This window comes from Lacerta agilis, chromosome 6, assembly GCF_009819535.1.
Source record: "Lacerta agilis isolate rLacAgi1 chromosome 6, rLacAgi1.pri, whole genome shotgun sequence".
NCBI lineage: Eukaryota > Metazoa > Chordata > Lepidosauria > Squamata > Lacertidae > Lacerta > Lacerta agilis.
Genome location: NC_046317.1, coordinates 35,902,786 through 35,923,623, shown reverse-complemented (window position 1 = coordinate 35,923,623; position 20,838 = coordinate 35,902,786). Strand labels below are relative to the sequence as shown.

General features: G+C 41.0%; 2 protein-coding genes across 11 annotated transcripts in view; one reads left to right on the top strand and one right to left on the bottom strand.

Moving 5' to 3' along the window:
* The window catches only part of NFIA (nuclear factor I A), a 398,911-nt gene that overhangs the window by 255,905 nt on the left and 122,168 nt on the right, over positions 1-20,838 (top strand). The gene's annotated exons all lie outside the window — the stretch shown is intronic.
* Positions 1,850-2,291, bottom strand: LOC117048292 (60S ribosomal protein L31-like). Its single transcript, XM_033151958.1, has one exon. It carries the CDS (start codon positions 2,267-2,269, stop codon positions 1,892-1,894), a length of 378 nt encoding a protein of 125 aa, XP_033007849.1. The 5' UTR covers positions 2,270-2,291; the 3' UTR covers positions 1,850-1,891.

Sequence of the window (20,838 nt, the reverse complement as noted above, 5' to 3'; positions counted from 1 at the left end):
AAGGGAAAGAACATTTCATCAGGATCTTGCATCCGATTAATTAGAAAATATTTGTAGAATCTCTTTCTTTGTCAAAATCATGGTGTGCTAAAGCCGTTGAAGTTCACAGGATGTGCTGAACTTGTACCCTTGAATAACCTGCTTTCTGTGGGCTGTGTATCTGCTTTTCTAGCCTTTGCGGGAAAGGCTCAAGCGTGGGTGAAATCCCATTAAAACCTTCAGTACTTTGCTCCTGAAGAAGAGAGAAGCAGGGGAAGAGAGGGAGGGAGAGGGAGAGGGAGAGAAATACTACTATGTAGTACTGTATGAGTTAATGTTCATAAATTGTCAAAACTGTTAAGCTCAGTGATGCTGTTGTTATTTATTTAGATCATTTATATCCTACTCTTTTGTCTAAAGGTCACTCCGGATGGCTTACATACAATAAATTAAAAGAAAAGAGGCCTACAGGCTTAATTACAGCACACAAGGAAAATGGACAGGGAGGGAAGATGAAAAAAGCAAACTCAAGCACCAACTCTAACATCTCTTATAATGACCAGCTGGTGAAAAAAACTACTCGGGCCCAAGAGGCACCTGATGGAGCTGGGCTTTGGGGAAAGCTGATGGAATGTTCCTGCTTCTCATTTTTCCCACTGAGGCAGTCTAAGGGGATGACTACTACCAGGTGAAGAGGCCGAAGACGCCTGATAGAGCAGGTCTTTCAGCAGAGCAGTAGAACTGCTGCAGTTTAATACAAGCAGCCATGTGGCTCTAGGGATGGTGCTTGGTGCTGCAGTACACATGTGAAAATGTTTAGTTAAAAAGTTTGACTGTGCAGTTTGATGGCAGATAATTTAATGGATCTGGATTGTTCAGTTAATGTGGACTTTGCTAATATCAACATGCAGGTGACCTAAGTCTCCATATCATCAGTATCAGGAGTTTCATCTTGTCCCCATACTTCTGTTGGGAAGCGAGGACAGTGCGTTCTAGGTAGGACCCATTCCCCCTGAATATAGTTTGGAGGTACTCCTGGATCCAGCATTATCTCAGGAGGACTAGGTGGCGTCATTGGCTAGGAGTGCTTGTTTCCAGTTGCAGCTGGTTTGTCAGCTCCAGCTGTTCCTGCTATGAAAAAGCCTTGCCACAATAATGCACTCCCTGGTAACCTCTCCCATTAGATTACTGTAATGGACTCGACATAGGACTATTGTTTAAGGTGGTCTGGAGCTGTAGCTAGTGCATTATGTGACCGCCAGTTTTATGAGGAATGCATCTAATCAGAATTGTATAGCATCAATTCTGCAGGTTCTTCACTGGTTTCCAACATACCACCAGGTCCAATTAAAGGTTGTTAGCTTATAAAGCTTTAAATGACTTGGAACCAAAATATTTGAAGAAGCATGTCTCCCTATATCAGTCTGCCCAGAATAGGACCATTTTTACAGTGTCACTCCATTTATGGAACTTCCCTCCTTTTGTGTATATGGTACTGTTTTTGATGGGTTCTCAATACCACCTGAACATAACACCCTTTCACTCATGACTTTGGGAGAAATCGATTTGGTTCATGTAACAGATAAGGTCTATGTAATGTATCTGTTTATATAATGCACGCACAGCCATGTATTGATATGATCCGTTCATAAATGGAATTTTTGTTTATTTTTATTGCTTTAGTTATTTTATTGGAAACTACCCTGTAATCATAACTGAGGAGGGGCAGGTTAAAAATAGAGTGGCTATAATATATATGAAAATAAAGGACATCATTTATAATACCTAGATTACTCTTGAAATCAGAGTGTTGGGATGACCAATATTTGGTCTGGCCCAATAAAGATGAGTTGTTTGTGTTTTTTTGTGGTTTTTTTTTTTAATGTCATAACATTTTTATTGTAATGAAAGATTAGTTTTCATCCACATTAACAGTCTGTAGGCTTTTGAAAGTTGTAACTGGCACATATGTGACCAGTGTATACAATTTATTAGGCGAATCCTCATCTTCATTGCGTTTTCTGGATAAACGCACACGGATACGGTAAGGAACATTCCTTACTCCTTTTGCCCAGACAGCCTTGTTCAAGTGGGTGTCAATGCGTACATCAGGAGTCCCCATCTCCTTCATTGCAAATTTACGGATCTCCTTGAGAGCACGAGGAGCCCGCTTCTTGAAGCCCACGCCATGGATCCTTTTGTGAATGTTTATAGTATATTCCCGAGTAACCACCTCATTGATGGCTGATCGTCCTTTCTTCTTTTCACTACCTTTCTTTGCAGGAGCCATCCTGCTCAGGACCAGACCAGAAAAAGCATGAGTTGTTTGTTTTATTCTTGGGAAGAACAAACACTGCACATTGATTATTACATTTTAAAATATTTGAGGGAACGTGTGTCAAAGCCTGACATTAATAGGAAAGGAATGATATGGTTATATTTCCTTCTCTTTCATTTCTTCTTCCCTCTTTTCCTTTTGGTGTGAAATAAACACGAAGCTCATCCATTGCAGATTTAATTATTGTTCTGCTGAATGGTTTAAAAAAAAATGCATGAAAACAGAAGGGCACAAGACTTCCTGAAGCTTTACTTGTCATGGCCATATGCAACTAATTGTGCATCATCCACCAGGACTGATAAATTTGGGAGACGCGTTTCTAAATTTATTGAAGAAGGAGTCTGGGATTTTGATATGGAAAACTTGAAAAAGGTATTTGGAATCTGGATGAAATATTCATAGATATAAAAATTTATAGTACCAAGAAAGGGCTGCTGGGTGCCATGATGACTGTGCCTCTGATTTCCTAATTCCTGTTTTCCCCTGTTTTCTCAGCTCTGTGTTTAAATAAACTCTTCTGGTTATGCCTTTCACACATCACTGCTTTTGGCTTCAAAGACTCCTTTTAATAACTTATTCTTTGGTTTCATTTCCTTTTGAACATGAAATGGTTTAACCAAACACGCTGTGTACTGTACACCCCCACTAACACTGTTGGAGGGGGAGAGAGACTTTATATGTAACAGTGAGTTTGTGTTCTTTTTGCTTATGCAGCCTGCTGTCCTTAAGTTTTCAAAATAGTTTTTTTTTTAAGCACTGTGTCAGACCATCCCCTGAAATACTCAGTCTGGACCATGGTATCCACTGCTTTAATGGCAGTCTAAGGACCAAAACAGACATGATGCGGGCCACCGTTAAAGCGCCTACCTGTGTACTTGTTTCATTCTTTGACAGAGTTAAAGAACCCTTTGCTACACCTTGACTTTTAAAAAAGACAGTAGCCAAGATGCCTGTATGGGCTCTTTTGAGCATGTGGACCACATTTTGCCTATGCCTGCTTACTCTATTATGTGATTGAATCTTGAGCCTTTTAGAAGGGAAAGCAAAAGAGTTTTATTCTCAGTCCTACACAGAGGCCATTTCATAGTAATGCTAATGCCTGTTGCCAGGATTACTTACATGAAAGATGCTGTGAACTCATGCCATTGAACTACGTTTCCATACTTCATGTCATCATGCTTTATTCTACAGTGATAACACATCTCAACTAGTCCACCAAATGCATAGTACATTTCCATGAATTACTCATACACCGTTAAGGCAAATTAAACAATTACCCTGGGGTCACAGAGACAGATTTTTACTCACAAACTGAAATTGCATTCTGCTAAAAATAGCTATGGTATTTTCTCTCTGTTTCAATATATGGGAATTTTATGCTGCACCAGCTAGGGACTGGCACAGTACAGAGATTCAAATAGGGCTGAAGAGGGTTGCTATATGTACTCTTTTTCCAGGACACATCCTCTTTCCTAAAATGGAGAGTTTTCATAGTGATCCATAGTTAAAAGTAGAAGTCGGCAGATGTGTCCTCTTTTTTGCTCTTCAAAATATGGCAACCCTCCAAGAAGCTGGACTGGCTTAGAATCCAGAAGACCCTTGGCTGTCCCAGCTCTGCCCCAGCCCTGAAATGCCCAATTTCAGGGCCCACTTCTGGCATTGGTATGGTTTCCACCATCCCTTCCATGGTAACAACCGGATCGGATTGCAACCTTAGAAAATAACTAGTACTGTTTTTACTTATTCAGTATATTAAATTTATTTGGTCACCTATCGAGAAATATTCCATGGACGATTGAAAATGTAACATTACAACTTCAGTACACAATAAATAAAATCAGCAAGAAGTAATGCTAAGGGTGTGTCTACATAGCTTGGCAATCTTAGATTCATTTCATGTAGTTTGGTCCAGAGATGCACATATTTGTCCTTTATTGATTGCTTCCTTTCTTAGTCCCACAGCTAATAAATATGTTCTTTTCCATGTTCTTTGTCTGTATGGGTTGGTTTATTTTGGAACAACTAGTCAGTGCCTAGGGATTGGCCAATGACAAAAGGTGGGAACCGTGAAAAATTGGTTCTCCTGAGTTTTCAGTTCTCATTTTGTTCCAGATGAGGAGCAGATGAGCTAGGTGCTAGGATTCAATGAGCTACAAATGTGATGGCAGATGCCTAGGGATAATGTGAAGTGTCTGTTAGTAATGTTATATTGTGTTTTAAATGGATGGTGTTTAATTTGGCTACATTTCAATCCAGGGTTGTCTTAACTGCAATAATTTAGGGCCTGCAGTGATACTTATCTGTCAGTAGTATATGAAGTATGCTGGAGAGCTTTGATATTGTCATTATTAATATGTTAAGGCTGATTTCCTATTTCTGTATCTTCACTTTGGGGGTTTGGGGGGCATCCAAAACCCCCATTTTTGTTTTTTTGTTTTATTTTGAGTTGTCTTTGACAATGTGTATTTTATTGTCGCAAGCTGTGTTGAGTTTGGGTTTTGGAAAAAAGTTTGATAGAAGTTTTAAAAAAAACAAATAATACTTAATCTGCAGCAAAGTAGTAGCATGGGCAACCCTTGAAGTTTTGTGCTACTCCAGTTATTCCAGTGGAAGCAGCTTTCCCAGCTTCATCTGTCAGGTTGCAACAACATGGTGGAAAAATGGGCCAGGTGCTGTGCACCAAGTCCCAAGCAACTGTTTTGAGATCTGGCTGCCCTGAAGTAAGTGTGTGAGGAATCGGAGCTTCAGTTTGCTCCCCAATCGAAATATTCATATCACGTTAGTCCCATCTGAACTGATACCTGCAAGGAAATGCAATAGTGATTTTGGAATTTTCATCTGTTCTGAAGCATGGGAAGATGTGGCCAAACTACAGTATGTAAACCACCTAGGGATTTTCTGTCAAAGTAAGCAGTATCTACAGTTAGTGAAGATGAATAAACATTAAAGCCATAAGGATGAGGAAAAGAACCAGTGCCTTAGATATTCTGGATCCTGGGAGTAGAAGTTTGGTTCTGCCTGCAGATCTGAGGAAAGGAAGAGTAGGGGGTGAAGGTTGTCAGCTTCCTGAAACAGGGCAGGGGGTGATGGATGCTCAGGAATGTAGATTCATGGAGTTTAACAGCACCTATTGATTGTGTAAAAAGAGGTCTCAATGCTCTTCTTGTAACTGAGCTTGAATTCAGTATTCTTGTGCCCTTCCAGCTATGCATTTAAAATAAATTCATCATCCTTGTCTTGGTGACCCCTTTTTGGTCACTGTAGGGGGGTTCAGACAAATCTCCTCCCATGTTCAAATAATGTGTGGTGGAATCATAAAGCTGTACAGACTAGACCTAATTTTCGCCACTGGGTATGTCAGAGGTCGGGGAGACATGACTGTTGAGTATGACCCCACTCACCACGCTGTTGTGTGAGAGGTCTTTGTCCGGACACACCTTGTCTCTCAGTCAAAAAGAGAGAAATGCTGAGACTGGCAGAATGTGCTGGGGAAAGGTTGATTAAAAGTTTGAAATGGCAGAGAGCTGTTGCTCACCTGATCCTATGGAAAACAGTCTGCTGGTCTCCCTTCCTTGCTCCTTTGTCTAAGATTTAACTCCCTTCATCTCACAACTTGTTGAAAGAACTAAACTCCCTTCATCTCACAACTTGTTGAAAGAACCAATACCCAAAACCTCAAATCAAACCTAAAACCAGGAAACCCTGGTGTCCCCAGTGGATATTGAATAGAAAACATAGGAGAGAGTAGTAAATAGTGTATGATGAGCAGAATCCTGTCTTTCGTTACCAGAGACCACGTGTTGGTGCTGTAGATCTTTTCCAGAATCTGCCCTATCAATATATCTACTTTGAGGAAGATCAGGAGGCAGGTGAGTGGAGTATATTCCAGAAAAATAGGTAAAGGGCTGGAACCCCACTGGTCACGAGGGAAATGGAATGGTTCAAATTCCATTACCTATATAATAATGTGTGTGTCTATACATATGTCAGAAGTGCCTGTCTTTTTCGAGCTTATGAACATTCAAAGATACAGTAAACACAAAGGTGCTTTTATTTTGTTGCTGAGAAGAGGAGGTCCTGGGAAGTTTTCATAGGGAAGTCACTCATCAGAAGCACCCATCAGTTGAAAACTCTTAGCTCACACAGTTATTGCTTCATCACCTGATCTGAAGTGTAGTTGCACTTGTACAGAATAGATATTGCCTGCTTTCCTCCCAAGTATTTTAAAGAAGTTATTTGGTTACCTAGACACAGACCCCACTTCTGAGCTCACTGTGCTTGCTTTTTAAAAAACTAGTGCTTCCTTTTTTAAAAACAACAACAACAACAACAACTTCAGTTGGCTTGAAAAACAGATTGCAGAGTTTGCACACTGTGAATTGTAATTAAAGTATAAGGGGTGCTTATTATATCAACAACTGGCATGAGAACCCCTGAGCAGCAGGTGACCCCAAACATGTGATGTCCCTAACAGCTAGGATCCTTTTTTCACTGGTTTAGCAATCTGAAAGACCAAATTGAAAGAAGCCTAGAGGCTGTATATTTCATTGGGTCCCAGGGGAAATGAGGAATACAGCTTCCTTCTGCTTTGCTGGGATATAGCCAAAAACTTTCTAGAGGCTCTGTTTCTGACAGAGGCTTGTTGAAGGGGGGAAAAACAACCTTCCACCCATCACCCATAGGACCATAAATCTGACATTTCCCACAGTTTCTTTGAGGCAGGGATGTTGCTGTGTCAGCAATATGTCCTGAATCTTATGCTTTGTATTGTTTGCAAAGGAGCAGTCAAGGGACCTCAGATGCTTTTTCTTTACTGTCCAGCCGTTCCTGTGGTACAAAGTCACAGAGGTTTATAAGATACATAGATCAGAAGAGAATTTAACTTTATTCAGAACTGGTGCTCTGCACATGCATGTGGATTTATTTATTTTTTTACTATTGGGGGGGAAAAGAAGTAAAATTGAAATTTCCGTTTCCCCTGATAAATAAAGCAGACTGGGGTGTGGGTATCCGTGGGTGTGATACAATTCAGTCTGACTTCTCCCAACAAAAACACACAAGGAAAAAACCCAAGATTGATGTGTGCGTGTGTAATCCTTGGAATATTTGTCCTTGGTAGATTGGTTGAAAAGCATTATTAAACACACTCCTCTGAATGCAAGCAGCATTGAATTCAGTGGAACTTTCTTCTGAGTAAACCTGCAAAGGATTTATTTTTAAGGCTTTGTTTATTTAAATGGATATAAATATGCCTGTCCAAGTAGGAATCTCAGCATGACTTCTGCAAGGCAAAATTGTGCACTGCTAATCATTTACATATATCTAAAGGAAAAAGAAGACAAGCATATAAACGTGGTCCATACATATTGTAAGCCTAGATATACAAAAGGACCCTTGTCAGAGATTCTTAAAATTAGTAGGTCCATTAATGCTAAACATGGTGTGATACTGTATAGATAAATAGATACTTTTTGTTGTATCATTGTTTCATACTGTTAGACCTTGGTGTTCACAGGAATCTGTAGTGTTTGCTGAAAACATTAGCTTTAGTGTGCTCCATCATAGAAATGGCCAGTGCATGGTTTAAGATTTATTAGCAACGAAATAAAATAAAATAAAATGGAAAGTGTCCAAATAAGAGGCAGCAAGTATAATGTGAAGAAGAAATAAATAAATGTCTACAGGATACCATTGCCATAATTACCATTACAGTACTTTTTTAAGAACTGCAATTTTAAGAAATATAGGACTATCTGAAGCTGCTAGGCATAATATCTAGAAGTGCATCCTATGCATGCAGTGAAAATCTCAGCTCTGATATGCAGGGTCAAATGCAGGATAGGTCTCTCCATCTTGCTGTGCATGTGACCTTCCCATGAGCATCCAGATAGCTACAGTAAAAGATGAAATACTGATTTCAATGGACCATCATTCAGACATAGCATGGCTATTTATTCTGTTGTTTTGTGTTATTATTCTGAAAGGTACAACTGCTATGATGATTTGAAGTGAACAGATACAATGTGTCTTTATTAATCTATTTATCCACAGCATTGCCCAACAGATACTTCAGTGTACAGAACTGCAGATTTAATTGTCCAGTGGATCTGCAAACATTTTATTCCCTTCTATTGTATACCACAGTGAGGTTAACTTCCTGTGCATGCTTTGTTGGTTCTCTGTCCCTGTGGTGACCCAAGTGTGTAGAATGTACCAACAGTTTGCTAGCAAGGCACAAACTCTCTCTATTGGCTTTTGCACATGGATCTTGTATGTGTTTTCCCCATTACATTGGTGGATAGTTCTGAGCACAATTAATTTGTTTGTGTGGGCATCTCCTTCCTTCTCTATTTGGCACCCCTGGGACTAAAATGTAGGTAGAGGACATTTTGTGGCCTAAGGGCCACATTGTCCAATGGAAAACTGTTGGAGCCACATTCCAGTTGCACAACGAAACAAATTTTCCATAGAAATGTATATTTAATTCTTAGTAACGCCGCTATGTGTTCTTCGTGAAAGAATACAAATAAGGTCAGTGCACAGCAGAAATGCAAGCCCTCTTTACGGCTATTTAAAAAGCTTTAAAATGCATTTGCACCCAGCAAATTTATTGCACGCAATTGTGAAGTGTATGGACTACATTTGGCATATTGGTAAGGGACACAAGTCGGCTGAGACACTTTCCTCTCTGCTTGAGCTCTTGCAGAAAAGGGAGCTGCAGAAAAGGGAGCACACGACAGCCAGGGTGGAAGGTGGGGTACAGACAGGTTGCTATGTGAGCCTGGAGCTGCCACAGCAGTCTGGCAATAGGCTGCCTCAATGCTGTCATGTAACAGCAGGAATGCCAATACAGTGGATCCTGGGCCAATTCGGCCTCATCACCTCCCTACCCCCAGAAAGCCCCATTTTGGGACTTTATAAATGTGCAGCATTGGGCTGTGGAAACATTGAGAAAATCCCTTAAAATTCCTAAACCACTAAAATGCTGTCCTTAATCATTGTTTCATGTATTAAGAGCTGTTGGTTATTTACAGGGCCACAATACCCAAAATTACTTTTAGGCATATAACTGACACTTATCATTCTTCTACATCCATTATTTGCTCTTTTGTGTGTTTAACAGTATAAAGCACTTGTGTAATTCAAAGGAATATAGATTTCAGCCAAACTGCCTTCAAAATTATCTTCTTTCCTTTGATTTTTTTTCAGTGATTTTTAAGACTTCATATGTTTGATCCGTATTCTGTCTCTTTAGTCTCAGCATGGCATAGGATTTACAGATTTTTAATTTATTAAAGATATAGAATTGTAAAGGAAAAATAGAAGTAAAACATAGCCTAATGTGGAAATATTATCAGTAGTTATAGATGATACAGCCAGATGAACAAACTAGTATGCTTTTTTTTACTTCAGTGTAACGATTTAAACAAAGGGTTTAAATAACATCAGTTATAATAATGAAAATCAACAAAACTAATTAGTGACTTTCCTAATGCAATAAATTAGTTCTCTTAGTAAAGTTTCAGTTATTCAGAAAGTGGGCAATGGTAACTCAATAGAAGTGGGGAGTTGTACTTCTGCTCATTTTTCAAGCCTGCAGAAGCATTCCCTGGTTGTCGTTTTCAATGCTATGTGATCGTTTTCATTCTGAAACAGAAGTAGAAAGTGATGCTCTCTCCCAGTATCATGACCAATCTTTAAATTGGTCTCTTAAATCTTTGCTATTTTTAATTTCCCTTCCAAGCTGCAATTGCTGAGCACGACATCAAGTGAAAAATAGCCTTTACTTAATATTTTGAGTGCAACATTTTAAAGCTTTCTCTCCATCCCATATGCTTTATATTAAAAAGAGAGTAACATAGTTTTCTCTACTACACTCATATTGGTGAGCATCTGCTGCCCTTCCAATGAGAAGTTATTTTTAAAATGGCGAGTTTCTTAACATATAACCTAGTACTTTGAGCTTTGGCACAATCTACTGCAGCATATTGAATCTGCGGGATACTATTATCTTTCCAAGTTTTTAACTCTAGCATCTTCATGAACAACTTACCAACAGGCTATCAGATTAAAAGGGGGAGGGAACTTTATCATGGCACAACAAATCTGTTTTAGGAATGCCTATAATGATACAGATGTAACTACTGTATAATGCACCCTTAATATAATGACATTTGGGTTTGTTTCTAAATTCCAATTCAGTTTTCTTGTAAGCAACTCCCTCTGATGCTGTGTGAAATAAGGATGTTTGTGTATTTGACTTTTACCTATATGGGTATGCAAAGGTGTAGGGGAAAATTTATGCACGTATGAACAACATATGAACTTGACACGACCTTTTGTTTTAGTATATACCAAGGGCCTAGGCTGCAGCAGCCCGAAGAGGACAAATATGCTACTTTGGTCTCAGTTGATTAAAAGAAAAAGTGTTGGTTAGGGTATGAGATGGGTATAAGAAACAGTACAATTGTGTAAGACTGGCAGAATCAGGAACTTAGAAATTGTGCTCAAATCTGTTTTCTGTAGTTCAGTATATTTTCAGATAGTTTGTTCCCCCCAAAAAGGTCTTTTAAAAAAAACTTGAAAAGGAAGCACATTGTTTGAAATAAAGACCAAGAAATGACAAGTCATCATGAAAAAAATGCTTTTGCCTACTGCAACTGAATATGAATTTAGCCAAATTGACATAGAAGCTGTATCAAAGATGTTAGGTTCATGCTCCAGCAAATATTAATATTTCAGCCACTACATGAAACTATCATTTAAAATTAACTTTGCTAGAGTCATGTTTTTGCTCACTGATTTATTGTGCTGCTAAGAATTGATCAAATAAATATTGACCTCCCACCTCAACAAACTTGAACACTCAATGTGGGTGATTGTTGTTGTTGTTGTTGTTGTTTGGTGTGTTTTTTATCCTTAAGTATTCTGATATATTGGAACAGATGAGGTTTCTCTAATTCATTGTGGTGGAGTTTCTTGTTAAAAATGAAGATAACTTAACCCAGTGGATTGCATATCTTTGGCCCCATTAGAATACCCTATGTGATATGTGGTAGGGGACTTCCAATATTAAAAATGTTTCAGAAAATGGGTCTTAGAAAGACCTCTTCCTAAGAGACACCAGACAGACATTAGGGTTGATAGTACTGATTTTAATTGACTGGTTTAATTTACTGGTTTAAGGACATCACTTGTAGAACTAGATAGGTTTTTTGGTAAATATTGATACCAGTCTGAATCCCTATCCACTCTGGTTTCACATTGGATTCAGAGTACATAGTAACCCCATGTAGAAGAGTATTTTTAATTAAGTATGCCAAAACTCAGAGTGATACAGTAAGCCCTTCTGTCATTTAGCTGCAAAGCACAGGGAGGAAATTTCCTTGCCCACTTGTACAACATGAGACTGAAGAAATGAAGAGCCATCAGTAGATCTCCTGGGCCCAACTGGTTGCAGTTGTCCACTTCAGATGTCTTCTAAACTATCAGATGGGCTAGCTAAGTAATCAGAACTGGACTCCAACAAATGGTCTATCAAGGAGAACAAGGTGGAGGAAACTGAAATAATCATTAAGATTCCACATTAGCCTTTCAGCCCTTGCTTCCCAAGATTGTTGGACCTGAATGTAGTTAGTCACCCTGCTAAGGTCACAGATGAAGATTTTATGACAAAGTACATTGGTCCATCCCAATCCATAAATCCACCCAGCAACTGAACAGGAAGCATTCAAGGTTATTCTGACAAGGAGGCATATTTGTAGACTGCCGACTTTCTTCTGAAAAGAAAAATTATCATCTCATGGTGTCATTCACTTGGTATCCAAACCTACTAAAGTCAGGGTTTGAGATTTCTTGCAAGATTGTCAGGATGAGGTTCTCAAACTGAATACTTTAAAGAGACACCTTGAAGTCATAGAGAGCATAATTTCCAGACTTCTTCATATAAGATTTTTTTAAGGGCAAGTGCTGTTCACTTTTTAGAACCTATATTAAGACTTCCTTTGATACATTATGCACAGTATTGTGTTATTTCTTATGCATTGAAAATATCATTTCTTATCTCTTCTGCCAGGAGGGTGTTGGAGCTGGGTTCTGTGCCAGGCCAGCCTATATTTGTGAGCGAGTATGCCTTTCATAACAGGGACGCGGGTGGCGCTGTAAACCACAGAGCCTAGGGCTTGCCGATCAGAAGGTTGGCAGTTCAAATCCCCGTGACGGGGTCAGCTCCCGTTGTTCGGTTCCTGCTCCTGCCAACCTAGCAGTTTGAAAGCAAGTGAAAGTGCAATTAGATAAATAGGTACCTCTCCAGCGGGAAGGTAAATGGTATTTCCATGCGCTGTTCTGGTTCTCCAGAAGTGGCTTAGTCATGCTGGCCACATGACCCGGAAAAACTGTCTGCGGACAAACGCCGCCGGCTCCCTCAGCCAGTAAAGCAAAATGAGCGCCGCAACCCCAGAGTAATCCGCAACTAGACTTAACGGTCAGGGGTTCCTTTACCTTTACCTTTTATGCCTTTCATATGTCACAATGGTTCTTCACCTCAATCCAGGCTTTAAAACATGATCGGGCAGGCCCTTCTGTTTCTGCACACCATTCACTTACAAAGTGGAGGGTTGGGTCTGATTTTTACAACAAAAGAAGCGCAAGGTTGATGAGAGCGTCATATTGCCTCCTCCCCAACCTTTTCCATTGCTTTTGGTACTTTTCACCCCAAACTGCTATCAGAGCTGGGCTGACAGAAAAGTGCATAGTGTGTCCCCATTCTGTCCAATTTGGCTGTCAGTCTTAAATTCTGGTTGGAGGTGAAGAACCATTCTGTTTGTGTGAAGAAGACATAGGCTGGTGCCTTTTTTATATATACTGTTGGCAAGAACTGGCATGGTTCTCTTTCTCTCTTTTCTGGTCTAATTTATTATTGGGATTCCTCTTTTTCATAACTGTGACATTTTAATAGGAGTATGAAGGTGTTTACTTCCTCCATTGAAAAGTTGCTCAAGCCCTGCATTTTAGAAACTTTGAAAAAGAAAAAGAAACCCTGGGACTTCCTCTGCATTATATGTCATATCTCATTTGCAAGGGGGACCAGCATCTTGCTGTGCCCTGCAATCTGGATTGTCCCTGGAGGCGTATAGATAAGCTTCATATCTCTTTGTAAGATACTACAGAATTGAGACACTTTCATCTGCAAATGCTGTGTTTGGGCATACAGTACTTCAGGCTATCCTAGACTAATTCTTTCTTCTTAACAGGAGAGTTAGTGTTCACTTTATTTGGAGTATACCCTTTCTTTACTGCCCAGTGGCGCACACTACATTGTGGGGATGTACTGCTTTGGTACACCCCATTCACCTGGCGTGACAACAGATATAAATTAAAGAACAGCCAAGTGATTCTTACCTATTATTTGATCTTCAGCTATATCTGCTGCCATTCTTGGCTGTCCATCTAGAACAGGGGTCTGCAACCTTTAAGACCAAAAGAGCCACTTGGACCCGTTTCCGAAGGGGAAAAAAAATCTGGGAGCCGCAAAACCACTGCGACATTTAAAACAAATATAACACTGCATTTTATTTTTAAAAATCCAATTTAAATAAAAAAAATCCGATTTAAATAAAAAAAATCCTATTTAAATAAAAAAAATCCATTTTTTTTTTTTAAAAAAAATCATTCATTTTTATCCACCCTGGGGACCACTACCAGGTCACAGCCTGATCCAAGGTGGGTTGCAACAGCATACAAATATTTGATTTGTGTGTTTTTTTAAAAATGAGTCCTCAACTGCACACTTGTGTTAAATGTTTGTCCCATGTCTAATTGAAGACTGCTGGCTTTTACAATAATCTTAGTGTCTTTTACTCTTAATATTTCAGACCAGAGGCTATGTTCACCTCTTCCAACCTCCTCTCTTGCTAAATAAAGCACAGAATTGCACCAGAGAAGCCTGTGATGTTTGTGCTGACTTGCATACAGGTGGCTGTAGTAGTTCGTAGTGTTCAAACCTTTTTAGGGGAGTTCCCTGCCCCCTTAATGACAGTGGCGATAGATTTTGCACATGAACACAGATCCAAGTTAGGACTCCTCTCTTCCACGCCAACAGGTGCTTTGTCAAGGCTCCCCTAACACACACTCAGGACAGAGGAAAAACTGCAAAACGTCCCGGCCTTGCTCCGGGGCGGAGAGAGACGCGCGCCTGCGAGAGCGCGGTCTGATGCTGCGAGCGGAACCAGGAGCGAAGGAGGCAGCGGCAGGGAAACAGGCACCGCTTCCTCGACCATTTTTAAAAAGAGGGCTTCCCCCCTCGCCCTCGCCTGCCACCTGCCGCCCCTGGCCCAGCCCACAGCTGCCTACCTCGTCGTCGCCTCAACGCAGCAGCCAGCAGCCTTCCGAGAGGAACCGCGGCCAGCCCGCCCCCGCGGTCCCACGACCCAGCCGAGGAGTCCTGGCCTCCAGTGCCCGTGCGGGCACGCGTCCAAAGGCCCCCTTCCTGCCCCCATCCTGTCCCGCCTCCCAGGTGCCTCTGGATGCCGCGGGGTCCCACATAGCTGCCGACCCCGGAGCTCCCCTGTCTGCCCCAAGGCCGCCTCCCACGCTAGGAAGACTCCCGGAGCTGGGCAGGGTTGGTCCCGCCAGGCAGGCTTGGGGGGGGGCGGCCTCTCCCATGGACGCCTGCTTCGGAGGCGGGGTCTTCAAAGTTCCCCCTCCCGCTCGCCCAGCTCCATCTCTTCCCGAAGGAGTGCACGCCAGAGCCCTCAGCTGAGCTGCGCCACCTCTACTGCGTCTCCACCGCCTCCGAGCCCCGCTGCCCCGCTGTTCAAGGCCATGTGATCCTGGGTACGCCCCTGAGTGCGCGCCGAAGGAGTCCCCGCCAGAGCCCTCAGCTGAGCTGCGCCACCTCTACTGCGTCTCCACCGCCTCCGAGCCCCGCTGCCCCGCTGTTCAAGGCCATGTGATCCTGGGTACGCCCCTGAGCAGCGCCCTCAGCCTCCGGAGGACGGGCCGCCGGCCAGCTGGAGGGCGGTCGCTTCCGCTGGCCAGCTGGAGAAGTGGGCGCGCTTATCTGCCCCGGAGCCCCAGAGCCGCGGCAGCCGTGTAAAAGAGCCGCATGCGGCTCCGGAGCCACAGGTTGCTGACCCCCGATCTAGAACAAAGAATGTGTGTGTATATATAAACTAAAAGAGAAAACAAAGCTGGAAAATATGTTAGTGTAGTTTCTGAGATTTGTATAGCCTTGAGGAAAGAAAACTGCTACATTGAAGGGGAATGAAAATGCCTTCCCTGTTCCTAAACTTTGGTTTTGACGCTGCAGTTTTGGTTTATATTTTTTGAGATTTTTGAAGTGCTGTTTTTTGCTTGCTGCTTGGAAAATTATTGACAGAGAAACCACAGGAAAGGGTCGTTGAGGCAGTCTTTGATGATGATGATGATGATGATGATAATAATTTATTATTTATACCCCACCCACTCTGGGCAGCTCACAGCATATATCAGAACATACTCAAACAACAAATATTAAAAACTTCTTCATACAGTGCTGCCTTCAGGTGTCTTCTAAAAGTTAGATAGTTGTTTATTTCCTTGACATCTGATGGGAGGGAGTTCCACAGGGCAGGCGCCACTACCGAGAAGGCCCTCTGCCTGGTTCCCTGCAACCTCACATTTCGCAGTGAGGGAACCGCCGGAAGGCCCTCGGCGCTGGACCTCAGTGTCCAGGCTGAACGATGGGAGTGAAGATGCTCCTTCGGGTATACTGGGCCAAGGCTATGTACTGATACCAGTACACATTCTATCCTGAACAGTGAAGCATATCTTATACTGTTGGAGTAGTAGTGAGATAATTCGTCTCAGTGGTAAGAATCCTGTTGGCCAACTGTTTTATTATTTACTTAGTAAGACATTTATATTATGCCCTTCTGGTGTAAAAGCACTATTGCAATTTCATTCTCATCAGGAGAAGCCCCCACTTGTGCATTCTCCAAAACTGGCTTGGGAGGGGGATTAGGAGAACACGCAGAACAGTGTGTTGGGTGCGAAGAGGAGGGATTGTTCCATCTGGCAAGCTGAAAAGTTTGCCATGATGAAATCACCAGCTCAGTGTTGAATTTCTCCCTATATATTTTATAATCTATCTTTGTCATAACACAGTTAATATTGTCACTATTTTACAGCCACTTTTCAGATTACACTGAGATGACAGGTTTAAGGGAAAGATCTAGAGTAAAAAATGATCTGGAATAATTTTTTAAAATTTGGACACTATAATTAACAATGGGCCCACCATGTCTGCCTGCTTGTTGGCATAAATCATCAAAGGTCCGATCAGCATTTTAAACTGCTCTGTGGTGCGCATATGCAGCAGAACTATGATGGCTCTAAGTAGGGCAGTTCAGATATTTCAAAGCACTTGAGATTAGTACAGTGTGAAGTAATTTAAAATTATTGTACTGCAATTAATTTTAAATAACTGAACTCTGCATATGTCTAGAAAGCCATACAGATCCAATTGGAAGCTCTCTAAAATTTTAAATGGCCCAATAAATTTAAATCACGTTAGAATTCATAGAAGTGGATAATGTAAATCTTTCGTAAGGGCAGGTTAGGAAATGGATAGGAGGACGGAGACTCTAATTTGAATAGATATATATTTTCAGTTTGGAGTTTATAATGATGAAATGTGATCTTAAGTTCTCTAAGATAAGGGGGGCATCAATTGTTGACCCATGTTGTTCTTTATTTTTTCATATTGTGGATGCTCAGGAATGCAAGTTTCCATTAATACTTTCTTCTGTATTACAAGGGTTGTGTTGTTATCACCCTACCTCCTTCCAGCATAATACCTTTGACATGGCTCAGATAATAGGAGCCTATGACTAGCCACAAAACATATTTTACCATAAAGTAAAAGCAGCCTGGAAACTTTGCATGTGCTACACCATTGTGGTAACTTATTGCCATAGAAGAATGAAGAGCCAGTCCAAGTATTATGATCAAAGAAATGATAAATGTGCCAGCACCAATGAACACTTTGGTACTAACCAGTGATAGTAGGAGCACCAATAAGAAGTGAGGTTAATTCCAGCTCTTTTGAAAGAGCCATAAATGATCTCAAATTTGGAATGTTTTCATGGTGAATTTTGGGTTGTAGAATCTTCACAACTTTTATTCAGATCCAGCTATTGCTGCAAAGGTATAAGTACTCATACCTATGCTAATTCAACTCTTCTCTCCCCCCCCCTTTTGGAATTTTCTTCATCTCCTTTTTCTAAACGGCCAACCCCTAATCAGTATACCATTGGAGCCATTGTTACTTTCCTTGGCAACCAGTTAGGAAGTGAGTGCAAGTCCCAGGACTGGGTGCTGAACAAAAAGTTCTTTATTAAGTGCTTTAAGGTGCAGGTTAATGTTGGTTGCATATAAGAGGGTTTTGTTTTCGTTTTTTAAGGGTTCCCTCCTAATCTTGACTCACGTCTTGCAGGCAAATCCAGAGTGGTGGAACTGCAGGAGGCCCCTCAAGAGCTCCTTCCTTGAAGCTGTACCTTTCTTTTAGACAGTTGTCATTATCTTTGTCTAAAGGTCACGGCTAAATTGAATAAAAGGAAAGCTGTGTGTTCCTGTCGATGCACAAAGGCAGTATTGACTTTCCTAATCCAGTTTGCTGAGGGGTGAGAGAATTAAATTAGATATCTAAGCACAGAAATTGAGAGCCTTTGAAAACAAAGATAAGGAGACAGGCTGTATTTCCCCCCTTTTTTTCCCTGGGAGCTCTGGGCTCACGATTTTGCAGGTGTGTCATCTGATCCATGGCTTGCATCGATCAAAACTGTGCCAATGCATATTTAATTAGCAAGGGGACCCTGGATGCATTATGGCCATCATCCGTATATTGAATGGACTGTCAGACTTTTTGAATGCTTCCCAGCTACCCCCCCTCCTCCCACCCCGCTTGCTTTGTCGTTTGGGGAGCTTCTGCATTTTGTCTGAGCAGCTAAAAGTTTCTTTGTTTTTAGTTGCTGATGCATACAACACGACTGAGGAGAATACAAACAAGTTTATTTTGTCTTCGGGGGAGGGGAAGCCTGAAAATTTGGGTTTTAATTCCTCTGGGCAACAGATTTTCTCCTCCTGTGTTGTTGTCTTTTTTAGCATAGTTGTGTAGTGTTTTAAGAATATTTTCATAAAGCCGGAAGCCTTTTATGACAGTATGAATTAAGTCAAAAGTTAATGTATGCCGCTACAAAAGAAATATGGTCTAGTAATAAACAAAGGGAGCAAACCTCTAAAAAAGCAAACATTTATAAGTGTATTAAAAACTAGTAACAAATTCCCCTCCCCTCTGAAACTCTGTTGCCTATCACTCCATACCAGTACATTGTTCCTGCAAAAAATAGAGTAACTTAAACTGAAGCCAAATTCTATATTTTTTTGAGTCTTGTAAATATCATAATCATACTGTATTATATATGCAGTTCATGAGATATAGCCTGAAATAAGGATCTTTTGTGCAACCCCCTTCCCCCCCCCCAAAAAAAAGTCACCTTGGAGTTTCTGGGAACTCCTTTTTACAAAGCAGGACAACTCAGACAAAGTGTTGCTTGCTAAACAGATGTAATACACAAAGTCTGCTTAGAATAAAGGGCAGCAGACTGTGCGCACATGTTTTGGTTTCATTCATGCTCATCAGCATAGTCTAGCTAGTTGTTTTTGCTCATCTACTTATGGGCTGTCTAAGTACAATTTTCTGGTAAAGTAACAAGGAGTGGGAGGTTGGGGGGATTGGCCACAAAAGTTTGCTGCAAGGGCTCCTGGGAAATATATTTGCAGACATCTTCTCACAAAGGCTGACTGCTTCCTGGCTTAGACAGAGTGTTGCCTGATAAACAGACTTAACACAGAAATGTCTGTCTGGAATAAACAACAGCAAGCTTTGATTTACATTTCTATTATCAAAGATAATCTCTTTCCCAGTGTATGGGAATTAAGAGACCTCTCACAAAAATGAGGCTAGGGTTGCTGTGATTTTACCACTGTGTGGAACCTTTTTTCTCAGGAGTTAATGGGGTACAATTTAGGTAAATAGAGTTGCTGAAAAGGAAAGGACTTTGAAGTTAAGGGGTAGGGTAGAGCAGTGAAGAGCACTTGAGCAAAAACTTGAATATACCTGTATCTATACTGCTGAGGGAAAATTGGAAGCTGGTGTAAGTTGCAGGTGGTAAGCAAATCCATCTAATTATTATTTTTTCAAATGCCCACCTTAGGCTAGGGATAGGGATTTGGGGGGGGGGGTTAGGGAACACTGTTGGAGTACCCTCAGGCAGTCCTGCATCACTTTATACTTACCCAAGAAAGCGTACAGACTTATCCCAAAGTTTCCTCCATGGTGTAAAGCTTCATTTTCTTGCCATTAATGGCTCTGTCCTCTCCATGCACATCACTGACACTGGAAATGCCTGTCCTCACCATACTTCTTTCTGAGTCCTTCGATTATATACCTAGCAAGGGATCACCGGGGTGGGGGGGGTGATTTTCTGAAAAGCGTTCATGGGGGAAATATGCCATCCCACAAAGTTCTGCCTGTTATTCAAATCAGACTCCCAATTGACACTACCAGTGACTACTACTCTCAGAAAACTATACCTACTGGGTTTTTAGATGTTAAGAGACATGAGTGTTGTCCCATAGCATTGTCCTTTGACTCCATGAAACTAAAATATGTATAACCTAGTCCTAAACATGTTCATTCAGACATAGTTGGGTGCTGCTGGGTTCACTGACAGTTCCTTCACTGTGTACCCTGTTTCTCCTAAAATAAGACATGGCCATAAAATAAGCCATAGCAGGATTTCGATGCATTTGCGAAATATAAGCCGTTTCCCGAAAATAAGCCATACCCCGAAAATAAGCCATAGTGATGCGGCACCTCCCATTAAAACAGCCTGGAGAGGCGTGGCTATGCAGCGTACTGGTGCGATGCGGTTAAAATAAGACATCCCCTGAAAATAAGCCATACTGTGTTTTGTTGAGGGAAAAAAAATATAAGACGGTGTCTTATTTTAGGAGAAACACGGTATATGTTCAATATTGCAACTCAAGACAGCAAAAGCAATTTCCACATGTGAAAGAAAAGCCATAGGTGGGCAAAGATCAGTGATAGTATATATTACTCTTCCTCAAAAAATAATTTCAATGGAGATATAATAGTATTTCTTTTCCTTCAATCTTCTACTCATAGTCCTCTGCAAATGTTTATTTATAAATGTCATTATTATTCATTATGAATAATGACTTTTGGGGTTTGAATCACCTGTTGTCTTCTCAGTTCCAATTGTTAATAGGTTTATAGGTTTATCCCCAAGTTGTCAGGGGGAAAATAGAGAGTAGAATTCTTTGAATCAAAAAGGTCAAAAGGCTTTGTCTATGTTAGAGAAAGAGGCTGCTGCTTTCTGTGGTTTTTAGAGACTGATAAAGTTTCAGGATCTGAGTTAAGATTTTGATATAATATTACTGTGCCTGTGAAAGTCAAG